Here is an 18643-nt window from a genome sequence, read left to right as displayed (position 1 = left end):
TGAAGCATCTCGGTTTTGGAAAGTCCAGGAGGAGCATTGCTGATTGCTGGAATTTATTACATTAGAATGGTTTTGATGAGGCAGTTCAGCCCAACAAAGCCCGTCAGTTCTGGTCAGTTCATTCCTAACAATAAAATCAAGTAGGCCTTTGAAGGCCCACATTTAAAAAAATAAATAAATAAATAAATAACATCAACACAAAAGTAAATATTGCCACATTGTTTACATTGCACCTGAATCATTGGCTCAAAAGTAAAAAAAAAAAAAATTCTAACATTAGATTATCGCAAGGGGAAGTTCACATGCATACAACAGCAGAAACATAAAAAACAACAATACATAGGACAGATAATACAGTCAATTGATCAATCAATCAATAAGTAAATAAATGAATAAAAATCAGCCTAACAAGTACATCAGGTGTAAGCACTGAATTGTTTGATAGCAGTGGGCAGAAAAGACCCCCAGAGGTGCTTCCTAACACATCATTTTGGAATGAGCCTGTGGCTAAAAGTGCTTCAGGTGCCTCCTGAAGGCAATTAAGGGGATTTTTCATGATGGCATCCAATTTTGCCACTATTCTCTTTTCTACAACACCTTCCAGTGTGTCCAGGGTTCAAGCTTTACTGATAAGTCTATTCGGGGAATTTTGTTTTCTTTGAGCGCAAGTTGCATTCCCATGAGACTGCAGCATAGAACACCACACTGGCTACTATGGACTGATAGAACATTTCCAGTAGCTTGCTGCACACATCAAAAGATGCCCTGCTTTTTCCCTTCATGTCTGAAAAAGTCTTTGTTTACAATAAAATGTACTGATCATCAAGGACTGCAATTGTAGAAATGACCCATGTTCACAATTCCAAACATCTTGTGAGAGCAGAATCTTTGGAGATGTAAATACATGTACACAACCTTAATGCTATCAAATAGAAAATGGGCAGGGATTTAACACAATGGCCTCTCCTTTGAAATTGCTTGCAGCTCTTTTGGTGACTTTTTTTTTTATTAACTTAAGCAATATACTTTCTATTCATATAAATGTATAGATTTTAATTATTATTCATACAATAAAAATTAATTTTGAATATAACTGTGTAATGTATGTTGAGGAATAGCATCATGACATAAAAATTTCTGTATTATGTAAATATAAAGGAAACTTTAAACGTTGGTGTTTCTTAATTTATCTTTAATATACAGTATCTTTAAACCTATAAGTCTAAAATGTTGCATTTTTTCACAAGCTTTATATGAATATATGCATATTTTTCAGGAGTTGGTTTGGTTGTGTTACTCATTTTATAGCTGGTGGTTATTTGTTGGTTCGTTTTGTACATTGTAAGAGAGAGGATAAAAACTCTTAATCAGTTACAGCACATTTTTAAACATTAGTAAGTTTTCTAAATTCTTATTTTATTCATTTGTTTTATATAGTGAAACAAATTTCTTCAACTATACTATAGTTCCTTTGGATGAAGAATTTGCACGTGGACATGGTCTGGATATTGCCGTCCGCTCCTGGATCAAAGGAAATGTGCTGATGTTTTTCTGCGATGTTGATGTTTATTTTACGGCTGATTTCCTGAACACCTGTCGTCTCAATGCCTCTCCAAGTATGTGACGTGTGTGTCCTCTTTAAAATGGGGAAAGTTGTGATGTAAATTTTTTGATTATATTAACAATTATAAGGTGTGGATAATTTGTAATATCAACTTACAAGATGTCAAAATATGCATTTAGTAATATTTAGCAACTGTTCCATTTTTTATGTTTGACATTTGCCGTGCTCAAGCTGACAAAACTGTATTTTTTACCTTAACAACATATTTCTGTCTGTTCAAAGAGTCTGTATATTTTAAGTCTCCCTAAAGCCTTCACTCTTATCTTAACATTTGTTTATGCTGCAGTTTCACTGAAATTAATTTTACATAAATTGCTAGGAAGTCCTTGTCATTCTACACTCATGACATTGATACAGATTATTTGGTTGCTTATATTACAATACTCAATTAATAGAGTGTGTAGGTTTTGCTCTCCAGCAGATTGGCTATTCACAGCACTATCTGAAGCGGCCTTCAAGGCACAGTTCTGTCTCCTTCAGTGAAGTATGGTAAAATGTCATTCCTCTTCTCCTTTTATGTTCCCCTGAGGGGACTCTAAAGCTCTTTGTAGGTGTTTCCATTAAAACGACTTTGCTGGAGACCTTGGTATAGATTTGTGCCCCTTCAAGATAATAACACCCAAACATATACAGTGCAACACTGGAGCACACTATGATTATCATTGACGTGCCTAGCCAAAGCTCGGTTTCAAATCCCATTAATAAATATGCTCAAATATCTGAACAATGGGCTTCACTGTTCCCATCCATCCTATTATTTCTTGAAAAAAATCTGCAAAGAAAAGTCTCTAAAAATCAACAAATCCTCTTTACATTTTATTGAAAAAAGTATTCTTTGTCTCCTTTTTTTTTTTTTCCTTAACATTAGTCCCGAGTGTCATTCGGGCAATGGTATAGATGTGTCTCATGTAAGTCCCGAGGAGTACTCAAGTTGTAAAAGTACCAATAGCACTAGTCCCAAGTCTTGCATAACCGTTAGGCCCAAGCGTCTTCACCTAGGCCAGGGGTCCTCAATCACGGTCCTGGAGAGCCGCAGTGGCTGCAGGTTTTTGCTCCAACCCAGTTGCTTAATAAAAAGCACTTATTGCTAAAGTAACACTTCTGCTTCACTTTAGTGAGTTTGAGCCCTTATCGCTTAATTTTGTCTTAAACAGCTATTTTAATTGCTCCTTATTATCAATAACATGCAAATGACAAGAGAGAGCAGCATTTCTCCATTTAGCTTATTTACAACACCTGTGTGTATTTATCTGCACTATTGGGTTTAATGAAATACTTGGAAGAAAAATGAAGAGAAAAAAGTGAAGGACTGAGAATTACTCGTCCATTTTAGCCTTCAAATCATTTGCATGATAGAAAGGGAAAGAAAATCTAGGATATGAGAATGACCTGACATAGCAGAGTTAATTTAATTTCATAGCTTGTTAGTGCTTTATTGGCAAGAATTGCTTTCTAATTAAGCGACCAGGTCAGAACAAAAACCTGCAGCCACTGCGGCTCTCCAGGACTGGGCTTGAGGACCCCTGAACTAGTCTCATAAGTAACATCTCCCATAAGCAGTGATGAGAAGGTGAATCTGTCTTCAGGCAATGAAATTGAAACAGTCAGCAAAAACAAAAGTGATTCTGGTGAACCTGGAAGTGACACTTGCATCACTTGCACACCTGCAGTGTGGTGTTCATATTGTTATTGTTATTATTCATTATTATACTTTCTACACTTCTGACTTTGTATTTATACACTGTGTGCACAATTATTAGGCAAGTTGTATTTTTGAGGATTAATTTTAATATGGAACAAACACAGTGCTATCAGTCAATCCAAAATGATAATAAACCTGAAACCTGAATGTTTCACAACGGAAATGTGAGTGTGAACATCATCAGGGGAATACATATGTGCGCACAATTATTAGGCAACTATTAGTGTGCAGATTAATTATGCAACTAAAGGAAAAATGAAAATTTTCCCATCTCACGTGTTTATTTTCATCTGTTATAGTGAGAATAATAAACAAACACCTCAAAATTTACAAATAAACATCTCTGACATTTCAAAAAATAAATCAATCAATCAATGACCAATATAGCCACCCTTCTTTCCAATAACAGTCATAAGCCTTTCCATTCATGGAGTCTGTCAGTTTCTTGATCTGTTGACGATCAGCTTTTTATGGAGCAATGACTAAAGCCTCCCAGACACTCTTCAGAGAGGTGTATTGTTTTTCTCCCCCGTAAATCTAGCGTTTAAGAAGTGCCTACAAGTTCTCGATAGGGTTTAGGTCAGATGAGGAAGGGGGCCATGTCATTATTCCTTCATCTTTAAGGCCTTTACTGGCTGGCCACGCAGTGGAGAACTTCGATGCAAGTGATGGAGCATTGGCCTGCATAAAAATCATGGTCTTTTTCCTGTATCACTGTTTGAAGAAAGTGTCTTCGAAAAACTGGCAGTAGGTTTGGGAGTTGATTTTGAGTTCATCTTCAATGCAAAAGGTCCAACTAGCTCATCTTTAAAAATACCAGCTCATACCAGTACCCCACCTCCACGTTGGAGTGGAGCTCTGTGCCCATTACTGATCCACAGGTCCATCCATCTGGTCCATCAAGAGTCACTCTCATCTCATCGGTCCATAAAACCTTTGAAAAAATCTGTCTTCAGATATTTCTTGGCCCAGTTTTGACGTTTCAACTTATGTTTCTTGTTCAGTGGTGGTTGGGTTTCAGCCCTCCTTACCTTGGCCATGTCTTTGAGCACTGAACACCTTGTACTTCTGGGCACTCCAGGTAGGTTGCAGCTCTGGAATATGAAAGTACTGGAGGATAATGGGTTCCTGGTAGCTTCACGTTTGATTCTTCTCAAATCTTTGGCAGCTAATTTGCATCTTTTGTTCTCAACACGTTTCTTGCGACCCTGTTGACTATTTGCAACAAAATGTTTAATGGTTCTGTGATCACACACCAATATCTTAGCAATTCCAAAAGTGCTGCATCCCTCTGAAAGACTTTTTACAATTTTTGACTTTTCAGAGTCAGTTAAATCTCTTTTTTGGCCCGTTTTGCCCGAGGAAAACTAGCTGCCTAATAATTCTGCACACCTTGATATAGGGTGTTGATCTCCTTAGGCCACACCCTCCCTCATTACACAAATACACATCACCTGACGTGCTTAAATCCAATAAGCATTCAAGTTAATACAGCTTGGAGTTGGAATATACGCATAAAAATGATGATATGGTCAAAATACTCACTTGCCTAATAATTGTGCACACAGTGTAGTGTTTTGCACATTTTACAGTACAAAGATGAGAGTCAAAAAATGCATCACTTTTTATATGTCTTTCTGAGAAACAATGTAACACTAAAGAGGTTAAAACATTGTCACATCTTCATCCACATCCTGGTAATAGATACCTGAGTACCTGTAATTAAAATAGTACAAAGTTTTTCACACTTAATTGATTAGTTTTGTAAATCACTTCACTCATCATCTATGTGGGACGAAGAAAAAGTCCAATGTCTTAGTTTTAGTGCATATGTGCACCATCCTGATGTAACTGCATCCAGTCTCACTTTGCTGTGAAGGAATTCAACTTTGATTTTCAGCAGTTATTTTCTTAGACCCTCTTCCTTCTTTAGCATCATTCTCATGAAGTGGAGGTCACTTCCATCAGAAATAGAAAACTGGGTCTTTCTTGAATGAGTAAACCCCACCACGCAGTGATTTTAAGGGCCTTACTGTTTCAACACAGTTGAACTCTTGGTCAAGTCATAAAAGGAAAATATCCGGATTTGTTGATTTTTTTTTTTTTTTTCTTCATAAATTTGTTATCTACTCTTGGAAGAGTGGCTGATAGATCACACTGTTTAATTAGCTAGTCTATTTTTTCTTGTTCTACATTCAGAAAAACATAGTACTTAGAGACTTATTTTTATAGGAAGTTTAGATATATTTGTATTTTTGCCATACCTTTAAATAGCTATCACTCTTTTGTAACAGTTCATATTAATTTATTTTTTTCTGTTGATATTGTTTGTTTAATTGTATCCTAACAATGACAATTAACGATAAGCAGAGTAGACACCAAGGCAAGCAACACTTAATCATAAAAGGCTGAAATTATCTCAGTGTCATATCCACAGTGGGTTCATTGGTAACTGGAAAAGTGAGTGAAAATAAAATCTTAAAAAAGAAGCCAAGATAAAAACCAGTAAATTACTCAATGTAACTTAAGTGTTAGCTACATTTCTGTAACAGTTTAGCTTATCTAATTTAAAAGTTCCTAAATTGATAGGAAAACATAGAAACTGGAAAATAACTGCATGATTAATGAAGTTAGGACTCCAATTAAAAGAAGAAATTGGATGAGACCAAAACATTCAGCCATAGCACACAAGACTCAACCTGTGAATTTCTGAAATGAACCAATTTGTACAGGATTATAAATGTCAATATTAAGTGTCACAGTAATACTTTGGGTTTAACAAAGGCTTCTTTTGGTTTTAATGACACTTGCAAAGCATCAGTAAACTGGATATGTATCTGTGCAATGTTGTCTACTAAGGTAACTTCACTTTGGAACAGTCAGAAATGTCTCAAATTAGACATATTTCAATATATGGCCTGTGAATCCTTCATATTCATAAGTAATTTTCCCAGCATACCAAATGCCACACTCCACAGAGATTAATAACCACTTTACTGATGCTTTGTGTCATTAACACCAAAAGAAACTTTTGTTAAGGTCTTGTTACATAGCAGGTGCATTTTTGCAGTAGCTAAACTGAAATGTTACCAATATCACAATCATCCACCTGATCACAAGCAATGACGTTTTTTCCTAAGGAACATTATGCTGAACTGCTAGCATTGCTTGACTGTGAGGCTGGGTTAAGGCTGTGTTGAGGTGTTTAGTTTGTTGGATTGGAGGTTTTATAGCACCCTCTTGTGTAAGATTTCAGTCATAGCTGCTTTTCTGGGTTGAGTGTAGTTTTTATAAAACTTGGTAACATTTGTTGCTAATTTTAGGATATTTTGTCATTTTTGCTAACTGTACATATCCTTACTATAACTGTCTTTATCATTATATGGATGGCATTGCTTATTGTCTGTTACGTCATACAAATCGTAACAAATAAAAACTTTTTTTTTATCTTATTCTGTTGCAGATAAAAAAGTATTTTTCCCAGTGGTATTTAGTTTATATAATCCTGCAATTGTTTATGGGAATGCAGATCTTGCCCCGCCAATTGAACACCAACTGGTACGTAATTATTTTAAGGAATTATTTGATTATTATTTTAAAGAAAAATAGCAAGCAATTTGGTGTCTGTCATGCATCAGTAATTTAAACTATGCCATAAAGGTAAAACAGCCTATGTCTGTTAGTAAGTAGTTAACAGCTTGGTCATTTCTCATGCTAACTGGGCATTAATAAGACTAATCTTCACAATTCTTAGTGCACAGTTTTCCTAAAAGTGCTGACCATTAAATGAAATGCGCCAGGATGTTATACTATATCAAAGACCCAACAGTGGTGGTTTGTGGCATATGCAGCATAGGGGAAATGCCTAGTGTTGCAAATAGTTGGGAGTAAATGAACACTTCCATCTTCCTGATCTGCACACTTGCATCCACATGGCACACACGTTTGCAGCTGCGGCTTGGTGCCTTTTTCAGTTGGGAAGCAGTCAGTGTTTTATTTAAGTGCACAATCCCAGCAAATGAAGTACTGTGCAAGGCCTGTCATTTTGCCTGATTTGTAATTCCTTAGATAAATAAATTAAAGACAATAATGAAAACTACCAATAAAGTATAAATAATTATACATTGGTAGCACATAATCATTACCTGGATATAACCTTTGATTGATATCTCTCGGTGACGGGGCGTTGGCGATTTATTCATTACTCGCTGTGCTACCCATCTAAGATAAATTGAAATCTAAGTAATCAACGTAACCCTCACCATTAACATTTGCAGTTCATATGTCTCTGTTATATGCCATTTGGTAATGGATTCACAAAGGCAGCATTAATATTTGTGTTGTGCAATCTATTGGAATGACAAATACAATGCATTTTATTACTAAAATGTTTGTGAACTGCCATCTTTTTAAATGGAATGGACACACAGAAAGACACAGACACTTATCATTTTTTTAGGGTGGGTATTAGCTGAAAAAAGTTTATTGAGCAGTAAATGTCGTCATAATCGATTATGAAAAGGTCAGAGTCTTTCATAATAAGTATCTGAGAATCCCTCAGTGGTCTTTCTCTCATTAGTATCAACCATGTGGTTGGGGGAATGGGGAATAGGGGTCAGGTTTTAAAGTTGGGTTTTAAGTGTTATAAGCAATGTTCAATTTATTTATTTACTTGTTTTTATACTTTGCAATTTAAAATCTTGTGTGCAGTATTTTTCCTATTTCAGTGCCGTATTATTTTTTGTTTTATTAATTTATTTTGTAAGTGATTATAGAGACTGCTTATTACTGCACTTTACACAATAAAACCAGGTGGTAATGATGTAAGTGTTCTGTATTTATCTGCAAGTACAGTTTGTGTTCATTGGGGGGCTAAGCGCCTTGTTGGATTTATCTCCAGGCACTAAATAACCCAGGACTCCCGCATGGGCTATCACTTTTACTAGAATTTATTTCCCTAAATAAATTAGCTAAATTATCTTTCATTAATTTAGTAATAGTTTGCTTTTATTGTGGACACTTTTGCTTATGGTATCCATGTTAAAATTATTGATAGCCTTCCGTTTTTACCTTTTATACAGAATTGAAAGCAGCAGTTGGGAGAGAAGTTGCTTGTATGAAAGCAGGTGATTGTCAGGTTGAATCTCTCTAACTGTACTCCTGTGTCTGTTAGACTACAAATGACAGGATCTTCAATACTGCCGTTCATTTATTGTCATCCGGCTATTTCACACGGACGTACGTTAGTGCCTAACAGTATTAATTCTCAGCAGCAGAAATGTAAATATTTATGGCTGTTGTGAGTTGTTATGATTAAGAATATAAAAGGTCATTTGAAAGTAATAACATCAAAGTGTGTGTGTCATTTCAGATTCATAAAAAAGATACAGGTTTTTGGCGAGATTTTGGTTTTGGAATGACTTGTCATTACCGGGAAGATTTTCTGAGTATTGGTGAGTACTGTCGAATACAAGCTTGGGTTGGAGTTCCTACATGTTTTTTTTTTCAGCCAACCATCAGTGGATGAATGACACTTTTTTATTTGCTTGGCTTTTATTACTTAACATGGTCAACGGCCTCAGGGTCCAATCCAAATCTGTGAACAATTTAAATAAAAATCAAAAATATAATTAGAGCATAAAAATTTGAAAAAGGAAAGAAAATAATTGTGCTAATTATTAAGAAAAAGAAGGTGGAGCACTGGGGAGCATAAAGTAAATATCTTGCTTGTCTCTCAGGTCTTCAGTGTACATTATAACTGCATATGGACAAAACTCCCAGGGTACATATGGCATTATTAAGTAAATACCACCACGCTATAGGATGAAACTCAACTCCATGAATTTGGGAAATATGAATAATGAAAACTGAAGAGTCTTCTAGTAGGCACTGTCTACATCATTTGTTACACTTTTATACACTTTAAGCCAACATGTACAAATATATTGTTAAAAGGGGAGAGTTGCATTTATTTTTATCTCCTTTTATACTTTCTGCTTGAAATCAGTTTAAAATGTCATAAACGAAACACGCTTACTACACAGTAACTATTGGTATCCTTATCATGATGCTGTTTTCACTATGTTTCCTACTCTTAATATTTTTTCTTTTTTTTAATACAGATGAAATAATTAATGTCCTCTAGGGCTGCATTCGTATATAATCAGTAAGGCACATTTTAGCAAAAACATATCATTCAGCCCAGTCGGGACTGTGTGGTCTCGTGGCCTTGGAACCCCTGTATATATTTTTTTTTTTTTTCTGTCCTGCTGGCCATTGGACCTTACTTTATTCTTACTTTACTTAGTGTTGCCTAGTCTTATTATTATTTTTTTTTTTATATAAACCTTACCTTCTTCATCTTGTAAAGTTTGAGCTACATCATTTGTATGAAAACGTGCTATATACAGTCATATGAAAAAGTTTTGGAATCCCTCTTAATTCTTTGGATTTTTGTTTATCATTGGCTGAGCTTTCAAAGTAGCAACTTCCTTTTAATATATGACATGCCTTATGGAAAAAGTAGTATTTCAACAGTGACATTAAGTTTATTGGATTAACAGAAAATATGCAATATGCATCATAACAAAATTAAGACAGGTGCATAAATTTGGGCACCCCAACAGAGATATTACATCAATACTTAGTTGAGCCTCCTTTTGCAAATATAACAGCCTCCTACAGCCTCCTATAGCCTTTGATGAGTGTCTGGATTCTGGATGGAGGTATTTTTGACCATTCTTCCATACAAAATCTCTCTAGTTCAGTAAAATTTGATGGCTGCCGAGCATGGACAGCCTGCTTCAAATCATCTCATAGTTTTTCGATGATATTCAAGTCTGGGGACAGTGATGGCCATCCCAGAACATTGTACTTCTCCGACTGCATGAATGCCTTTGTAGGTTTCGAACTGTGTTTTGGGTCATTGACTTGTTGGAATATCCAACCCCTGCGTAACTTCAACTTTGTGACTGACGCTTGAACATTATCCTAAAGAATTTGTTAATATTGGGTTGAATTCATCCGACCCTCGACTTTAACAAGGACCCCAGTCCCTGAACTAGCCACACAGCCCCACAGCATGATGGAACCTCCACCAAATTTGACAGTAGGTATTAGGTGATTTTCTTGGAATGCGGTGTTCTTCTTCCACCATGCAAAGCACTTTTTATTATGACCAAATAACTCAATTTTGGTCTCATCAGTCCAAAGCACTTTGTTCCAAAATGAATCTGGCTTGTCTAAATGAGCATTGGCATACAACAAGCGACTCTGTTTGTGGCGTGAGTGCAGAAAGGGCTTCTTTCTCATCACCCTGCCATACAGATGTTCTTTGTGCAAATTGCGCTGAATTGTAGAACGATGTACAGATACACAATCTGCAGTAAGATGTTCTTGCTGGTCTTTGGAGGTGATCTGTGGGTTGTCTGTAACCATTCTCACAATCTTGCGCATATGCCCCTCCAGTATTTTTCTTGGCCTGCCAGACCTGGGTTTAACAGCAACTGTGCCTGTGGCCTTCCATTTCCTGATTCCATTTCTTACAGTTGAAACTGACAGTTTAAACCTCTGAGATAGCTTTTTGTAGCCTTCCCCTAAACCATCATACTGAACAATCTTTGTTTTCAGATCTTTTGAGAGTTGCTTTGAGGATCCCATGCTGTCACTCTTCAGAGGAGAGTCAAAGGGAAGTACAACTTGCAATTGACCACGTTCAGTATCTTTTCTCATGATTGGACATACCTGTCTATGAAGTTCAAGGCTTAACGTGCTAATCCAACCAATTTGGTGTTGCAAGTAATCAGTATTGAGCAGTTACATGCATTCAAATCAGCAAAATTACCCACATTTTTGCACAGCCAGTTTTTCACATTTGATTTAATTTCATACAACTAAGTACTGTTTCACAACAAATCTTTGTTCAGAAAACACCCCAGTACTCAGATGTTCCTAGGAAATTAAAGACATACCACTGTTACCTTTTTGTTGAAAGGAGAGTAAATTATTATGCAGGCTGAGAGGTGTTCCCAAACTTTTTCATATGACTGTAAATAAATGTTGTTGTTGCTGTTCATTGCTGAATTATTTGACACTTAATTTTCAACTTGAATTTCTCAAAAACAATCAGTAGTTGAAAGTCTGCATGGCCTTACAGATTTACTGATTGCAGAACATAACAGAACATTTACAGATTCTAAGTGTATATATTACTGATGTGTTTAGCAGTTTTATGAAATAGATTATTTCAAGCTAGCAAGTAGTAAATTGACAAATTGAACTTCAGTGCTTCTTGTGAAGTTTACGTATCACAAAGTGGTGTTGGGGCCTTATGCATTTGTTAGGAAGACATCATGCACACAAGCAACTATTATCTTCGCTTTGTCATTGCACACTACTGCACAGCACATTAACTTGCAGTTATTGGAAATGGAAAACAAACATTATTACAAGAAAAAAGCAGGTACACGTCTTACAGCAGACACAGTTTGCTGATAAGCACAGACTCCAAACACTTCAAAAGATGAAGATGCGAAATGCAGCCACATTTTAATTTTAATATTTACAAACCTAAATGAATGATATGACCCCAGCTATTAGAATTGAAGTATACAACGTGTAAAGTTAGCCCTAATCCTTTTTTTTTGTTTTGTTTTGTTTTTTTGTATTTTTTTCTCGTTTAGGTGGCTTTGACTTGGATGTGAAAGGTTGGGGAGTAGAGGATGTTCATCTCTACAGAAAGTTTTTGCACAGTGAGCTTATTGTTGTCCGAACGCCAGTCGCTGGTCTTTTCCATTTATGGCACGAGAAGCTGTGTGCTGACGAGCTGACTCCAGACCAGTACCGCATGTGTATGCAATCCAAAGCTATGAATGAAGCCTCCCACGCTCACCTCGGCATGCTAGTATTTCGGGAAGAGATTGAATCTCATCTTCTTCGCAAACAAGCCAGTCAAACCATCAATAAGCCAGCAGTCTAAAGGGCTTCATCTGATTGGTTAATAAGGCAGAACTCCTTGGCTGCCAAATAAAAAAATTTCACCTAAATTAAAAAAATTTGTCTTTTGTTAATATTTGGATTTTTTGCATGTCTTCTTTTTTTTCAAAACCCATTTAAACTGCTGACCTTGTATTTAAATTTTTATTCAGCCTTACTTTCTTAACACCAATAAGTACTTAAGTGTGTTCGTACAAATGAAGTTTGTATTTCATAAAAAGTGCTAAAAGCTGTTCAACTCTGAGATATTACATGGTTGGTCCAGATATCAAACATTATTGTACAGACTTCGATGTGTATACAGTGAGACGGACATGATTACTGGTACTTGAATAGCAGATTCTGCTGTGCCTTCATACATGGTAGTTGATTTCAACAGTTTCTCTTGTTCCTTGTGTAGTCTGCAGTGTGCCAAATGTGCCGAGTAGTAGAGTTAGAAGTGGGCTTCATCCCGAAGCAAATGAAACTTTCTTGTGGCTCTTACTGTATATCCAGGATCCTTTTTTATTTGTGCTGTATATACCTTTTCTGTATTTGTTGTTTTTTGTTTTGTTTTTTTGTTCACCCTCTTTATAGTGATGATAGTTTATATAAAAATTGAACGTTTTCACTGATTTAAACCTTACATTTTCTCTGTACTTTGATTTCATTTCCATACTCAGAATCCTTGTCAGTTTTTTGTTTTTCTTTTTTCTACTGGGCATTTCTAAAATAAAAGGCCTCTTATTGAAAAGGAAAACTGCAAAACCAGTGTGTGGTACTTTATTGTAGACAGAATATTTCTTTCTATATTGCTTTTTTTTGCCAGTTACCATTTGGTTAATAATCGCCAGCCTGCCAGGCCCATCTCAGTCCAACTTCTCAGTTATGCATTGCTTTGTGAATGTAACGTGGCGAAGCTGGCACTTGTGCATGAATGTAAAAGCCTGTGACACTAACATGATATAACCGCTGGTTAATTAATGGTGTTTGCTATGAAAATACTAAAAAAAATAAAAAAATAAAAAAATAATCACGTTTTTGATTCCTCAGATTGGCCCTCTGCACTCGCTGTAGGTGGGTGTGTAAGCCTGAGGCACCACATATGCCGTTCAATAACCAGGTTTCCATCCAAGGAGTTTTTGCAAAAAAATATTTACCGCTTCAAATTTTAGCTGATGAAAATGCTAATTATCGATAAAATGTTGTACATGTCGACATAATATTTTTACGTTTAACTTTAGTGCATAAATTCCATATCAATACTTCAGATGTCGCAAAAACTACATTGGAAACACTTTTTGTCAGAAAAAAAGGGCTTTAACGCAAATAAATGTGTCACATGATACATTTTCATCACGTGCAATCAAAACGAGAAGCGGAGCGGTTCGCATGGTCTGATGAAGAGCCTCGTTATTTCTCGTGATGAGCCAATGCAGTAGCGGATAGGCTGGGTCTCCTGCTACTAAAAGGGGTACCTGAACTCCCTCCACATCAACTGTAGCCTGGGGGTGTCTCTCAGGATGTCTAAATAATACAAAAACCGCAAAGGTAATTTACTGTGCCAGTCAAAATATTTAATAAACCGTGTGTTTCATTATCTAAACATTTTTTTCTTATTATTAAATGGCAGATGTTTTAGCATATATGAGAAATTCTCTCATTAATATTAACTTTAGTTTTTTTTGACTAAACGTCATTAATTCAAATTTCAGTTTTAATTAAAAACCTTAAGGGAAGCAGGTTACAGTACTAATTCAGTTGTTATCGCACTGAGAAGGGATGTTGAAAGGTAGGCTCACCTGTACAGATCCGATGCTGCAAACACAGCTGCATCATGGGCACTTCCAGGAGTGCCAACGCAAATGTCTCGTATCATGCACCTGTCATCAACAAGGGCCTGGAGAACAATAGATGGCCACCCTTTGCGATTAATGTAATCGCGTAGCCTTCCGTCGGGGAAGAATAGGCACATGCGTGCCATCCAGCGCACCGTAAATCTGTGGCACAAGATGCACCAAGGAATTGCGGTATGCAATTTCATTGGCCTCCACTACAGTTGGAAGTCTGATATAATACCGCATTAATTTTTACTTAATAGCGGTGCACACAGCATATACACATCGATGGACGGTAGTTTTACTAACCCTGAAAGTTTCTCCAACTACTCTATACTCGGCGCAGGTTGCCAGCTTGTAAAGGGTGATGGCAATCCGCTTTTGGGTTGGAACCGGTGGTCGGTGGCAACCTGTGATGGGCGCAACATCAGGACTGATGAATCCACACAACATCTCAAACGTCGGCCGTGTCATTCTAAAATGTTGCAGCCAGAGATTTTCTGTAAAGTGTCTCTCCACCACCTCCTCCTAGAAGGTCTTATTCCGTCGTCTCTCCCCTACCCGTGGGTTTCGTCACACTGGGGTACTTTCTTTGAGCTCAGGGGCTATCGGACAAGCAACTGCTTCATTCTGCTGTCGTCTTTGGATATTATGTACAATTCCAATTATTTGTGAAACTGAAATAACAGTAAGCTGGCAAATTTCAAAAAACTGAATAATCTCTCCATTTCTTTGTTTCTTTGTTTAGTGGAGGGGGTGTAACGTGGAAAACAAAAGGTAGATAATTTGCGACATACACAAAATTATGTATGGAAACGGCTCAAGGGCAGATTTTTTTTCGCGATGCAACAAAACTTATGCGACAGTTCGTTTTGGAGGGGATGACGTCATCACGCACACCATTTTATCGATAAAAAGCCAGTTGAATGGAAACAGGCTGGAGACAGCAAATTTCGCACATTTTTTTTACGTATATTCTGTTTGTCGATAACAAAACGCAAAAAACTGGATGGAAACTTGGATTATGTGTCACCAAGTATATTAATCCCTTATGCACTAAGGGGTGTTTAGCATTGTTGCATCTAAATTAAATACCCCAAAATTAACAACTATTACTTTGTCTATGCAATAAAGGAGCTGCAAATGTCTAAAAAGCAGCAAGTACAACACCTCAGAGTTTTAAAAGAAAGGATTTATATGATTAAAAACCTTTGTTTACACCAAAATCAACTAAAGAAAACAAAAAAGAATTTTTGCTTTAGTGATTTCTCTCCAAAAAACTGGGGTTTACAGTACATGACCAAGCCATTTTAGGATGCAAAACCCTGTAATTAATTTTCTCTCGTGTCCCAGTTAAGTGCGCCATGTTTAGATGTCCTGTCCCTTAGCATTGCAAAGCTATGCTGTTTAGCACCTGGTGTCCCCTTTTTGAAAACAGTTGATGACGCAATTTGGAAACATTTTGTTTCTTGCACCTAAACGGTCTCTCACAATATGTATTACACTTGAAGTTATACAGTACTTTTTATTTTTCAGAAAAAAATATACACAGAAACATTTATCATTCTGAAGCAACAAGAAAACAATTTGTAGCAACAGGGGTGGATAAAAGTAGGTGTACAGTTGTTCGTATGGAAAAAGACATGCAGGTTATGATTATTACAATAGCTTTAGTAACTCAACAGCTTAATAAACTTTATTAAAGAATGTCACAGTCCACTTAAGTACCATCTCATAAGTGCTCAAATTACTGGCTTCACGTACTCACAACTGTAAACCTACTTTTACCCACCCCTGTATATATAAGTATGTATTCATCCAAACCTTTACTTTTAAAATTAGTTTTCCTGCCAGTCCTTGAAACTGTTCTGTTTACCTCACAGCAGATTGGAGTTTTTGTGCTGCACTTCACACATGTTGTGCCTTCTTTGGTAGTTGCCCCACAAAGGTTTTGTATGTTTTTTGTTATTGCTTTTTTCTTACAATATCACATCTGTAATAAACTTAAGTACATATGTACATTTTGATACCATCTTCTTCCATTGCTGGGCTACTGGGGTGGGGACAATGCCTTTGCTGGCACACTTGGGTTCAGGCAGTCGTGAGCACAGAGCTGGTCATACAGACACGTACTGTACACCAACACCAGCGTTTCTTAGTCCCTTTTGAGTCACAGGAGGCCGTCGCTGGCTTGTGAGCATATGAGACTTGTTTACCATATAATCTGCCCCGCGACACCACTAAGAGCCTTGTGAGACTATTTATCCCATTTCTAACCGCGCTCCCTTCAACCTACGTGACCCTCACCCACTATTCAATTTTATTTCCCTTTTGTAATCATGATTGTTTCTTTCTTTCCTTTAAGTGTCGGCGAGGGAGCCAGGGTGAAGCGAGCACAGTTAGAAATGGGATAAAACATCCTAAAACATTATACCCTGAATAAGTCACTATCTGAAAGGTTTTTTTTTTTTTTTTATCCTCCTCATATGCTCACGACACAAGTGCTATGATACAGAGACATTTGATCGGGCAAGGCAGGGGGGTCCTTTCATAAAATTTCGAGCCGCACAAGTAACAGTTACTCATCAGTACACTAAGCTGACATTGAAAGAGCACTGCTCAGTAAACTAACAGAGAGGACGTGCAGTAGACAGCCTCTGGGTATGGTGATTGAACCCATGACACTTGAACTGTAAAACTGCATGCAGCAACGCTTCAAAGTCATGCTAAGCTGTACTTTCTCAAGCATTGCCTCGAGCCCTTCATAACGCATGTTGCTCTCAGTAAAGTTAATACTTAGCTGAGAATCAGAGTTGAGCTTCGTGTGTAACGATGCATAATGGTGTGTAAAGATGAGCTGCTGCAGAGGCAATATGTTTGTTGCTGTTCTACGCACAGCTTTGACCTTTTAGTAAAAATGACCAATCGTTGACAACTTTACATCATTAGAATGCGCTGAACCTCAGCTGTCCAATGGTGGTGAGCCTTTCACTGTGCGCAGCTCGACATAGGGGGGCCCTTTGATAAAACTCAACTGTGATGTGCTGCTCGACTCGAGGTATATGTATGCAAATTGCATAATTTAGTAATGAAATGGAACAGACAACACAGAAAACACTTTCACCATTATTAAATACTATTGTTGCTTTTGATTGATTTGTGGTTTTATTGCATCGTACATATACAACTTTGAAATATGGTATGAGACACCTTGTGCATAAGTGGTTAAATTAGTCATTTTTGTATTTAGAATGTTTTTTTTTTGACTGGTAACATTTGGTTTATAATAGTCAGCCTACCAGGCCCACATCAGGCAAACTTCCCAGTTATGCATTGCTTTTTGAATGTATCAAAGCTGGCACCTATGCACTTCTGTAATGATGCCAAAGCACCATGCTTTTTGGCATCGGCCATAATGCTTCTAGTGTTAAAGAAGGCTACAATTTAAATTGATTTTGATCATGTTCAAGAAAAGATATAAAATCAAACTTTATAACTACATGGCAGCTATAGGAACCGAAAAAACACATAGCATTAAGTAAAAGGCAATCTGACTTCCAGTGTAGGCATTTGGCTTTAAGTCTTGGGGCTGCTTGTTCAGTTCATGACACCCGCTTACAGAAATTAAATCCCTACATATGAATTGGCTAACATGTAAAGATCCTCCGTTTAGCCAATTCGGTTAGAGGAACAAAGTGTCAAGAATTGAATGCCAAACTGAGCAAACAAAAAGCCAATTACTAGGACAATGTTTAAGGGGCTCTCTAATATGTAAAGCGAAGAAACATAAAATCACCAATCATCTTGACACATATTGGTCCGTGCAGTATGGCATATTGCAGACCGAAGATATGTCAAACTCCTGAAGACTGCTCCAAGAACTCATCAGTCTGGACAAGTTTATGAAATCGCAGCAAGCAGTTTACCGCACTGTTGTAAGACAAATGTAGAAAATGAAGACCATTGTGACTCCACCTAGACACAAGTGTCCTTCACAATTATACCAAACTACATAAGAAAAAAAAAAAAAACTCCTGGACCACCCCAACAATCCTACTGCAAATGATTTCATGTTCAAATCTCAAGATGAAGAGTGGTGTTACTTCCAGCAATAAAAAAAAAAAAAAACTTGTTTGAAAATGATCTGTAGATTTAATGTCTTTTTCAGCCACAATAAAAAGAGAATTATTTTACCAAATCTAATACAGCCTACAGCTGAAATATCCTTCCCTCACAGTCAAGTGTGTTGATGGGAGTGTCATGATTTAGGGCTGCCTTTTTGCAAATCGCTATGCAATCATTAAAAGAGCTAAGAGATCCAAAACGTACCTAAATATTCAGCAGAGAACAGCTGAAAAGAGAGCTGTCCACCACCATAATACACTTTAAAAAAATCCATCAATTACTAAATCTAACAGAACCTCACTCTTCATCCAGTAGAAATATTGTTGGAAAACCTGACGCTATTAGTTAAATCCAGACAGTCAACAAATCTTGTAGTGGTTC

The 18643-nt window shown here is 36.9% G+C and overlaps 1 protein-coding gene across 3 annotated transcripts in view; it reads left to right on the top strand.

Moving 5' to 3' along the window:
* The window catches only part of csgalnact2 (chondroitin sulfate N-acetylgalactosaminyltransferase 2), a 63692-nt gene extending 50625 nt beyond the window's left edge, over positions 1 to 13067 (top strand). For all 3 annotated transcript variants that reach the window (XM_039753134.1, XM_039753132.1, XM_039753133.1), the window contains 4 exons: positions 1438 to 1616; positions 6790 to 6884; positions 8698 to 8779; positions 12008 to 13067. In XM_039753134.1, coding sequence (XP_039609068.1) covers positions 1438 to 1616; positions 6790 to 6884; positions 8698 to 8779; positions 12008 to 12303 — 652 coding nt within the window. In that variant the 3' untranslated portion in view covers positions 12304 to 13067. The remainder of the gene's footprint in view (positions 1 to 1437; positions 1617 to 6789; positions 6885 to 8697; positions 8780 to 12007) is intronic.
* The last annotated feature ends 5576 nt before the right edge of the window (positions 13068 to 18643 follow it).

Source organism: Polypterus senegalus, chromosome 1, assembly GCF_016835505.1.
Source record: "Polypterus senegalus isolate Bchr_013 chromosome 1, ASM1683550v1, whole genome shotgun sequence".
Lineage (NCBI taxonomy): Eukaryota > Metazoa > Chordata > Cladistia > Polypteriformes > Polypteridae > Polypterus > Polypterus senegalus.
This window is presented reverse-complemented; position numbering and strand designations above follow the sequence as displayed.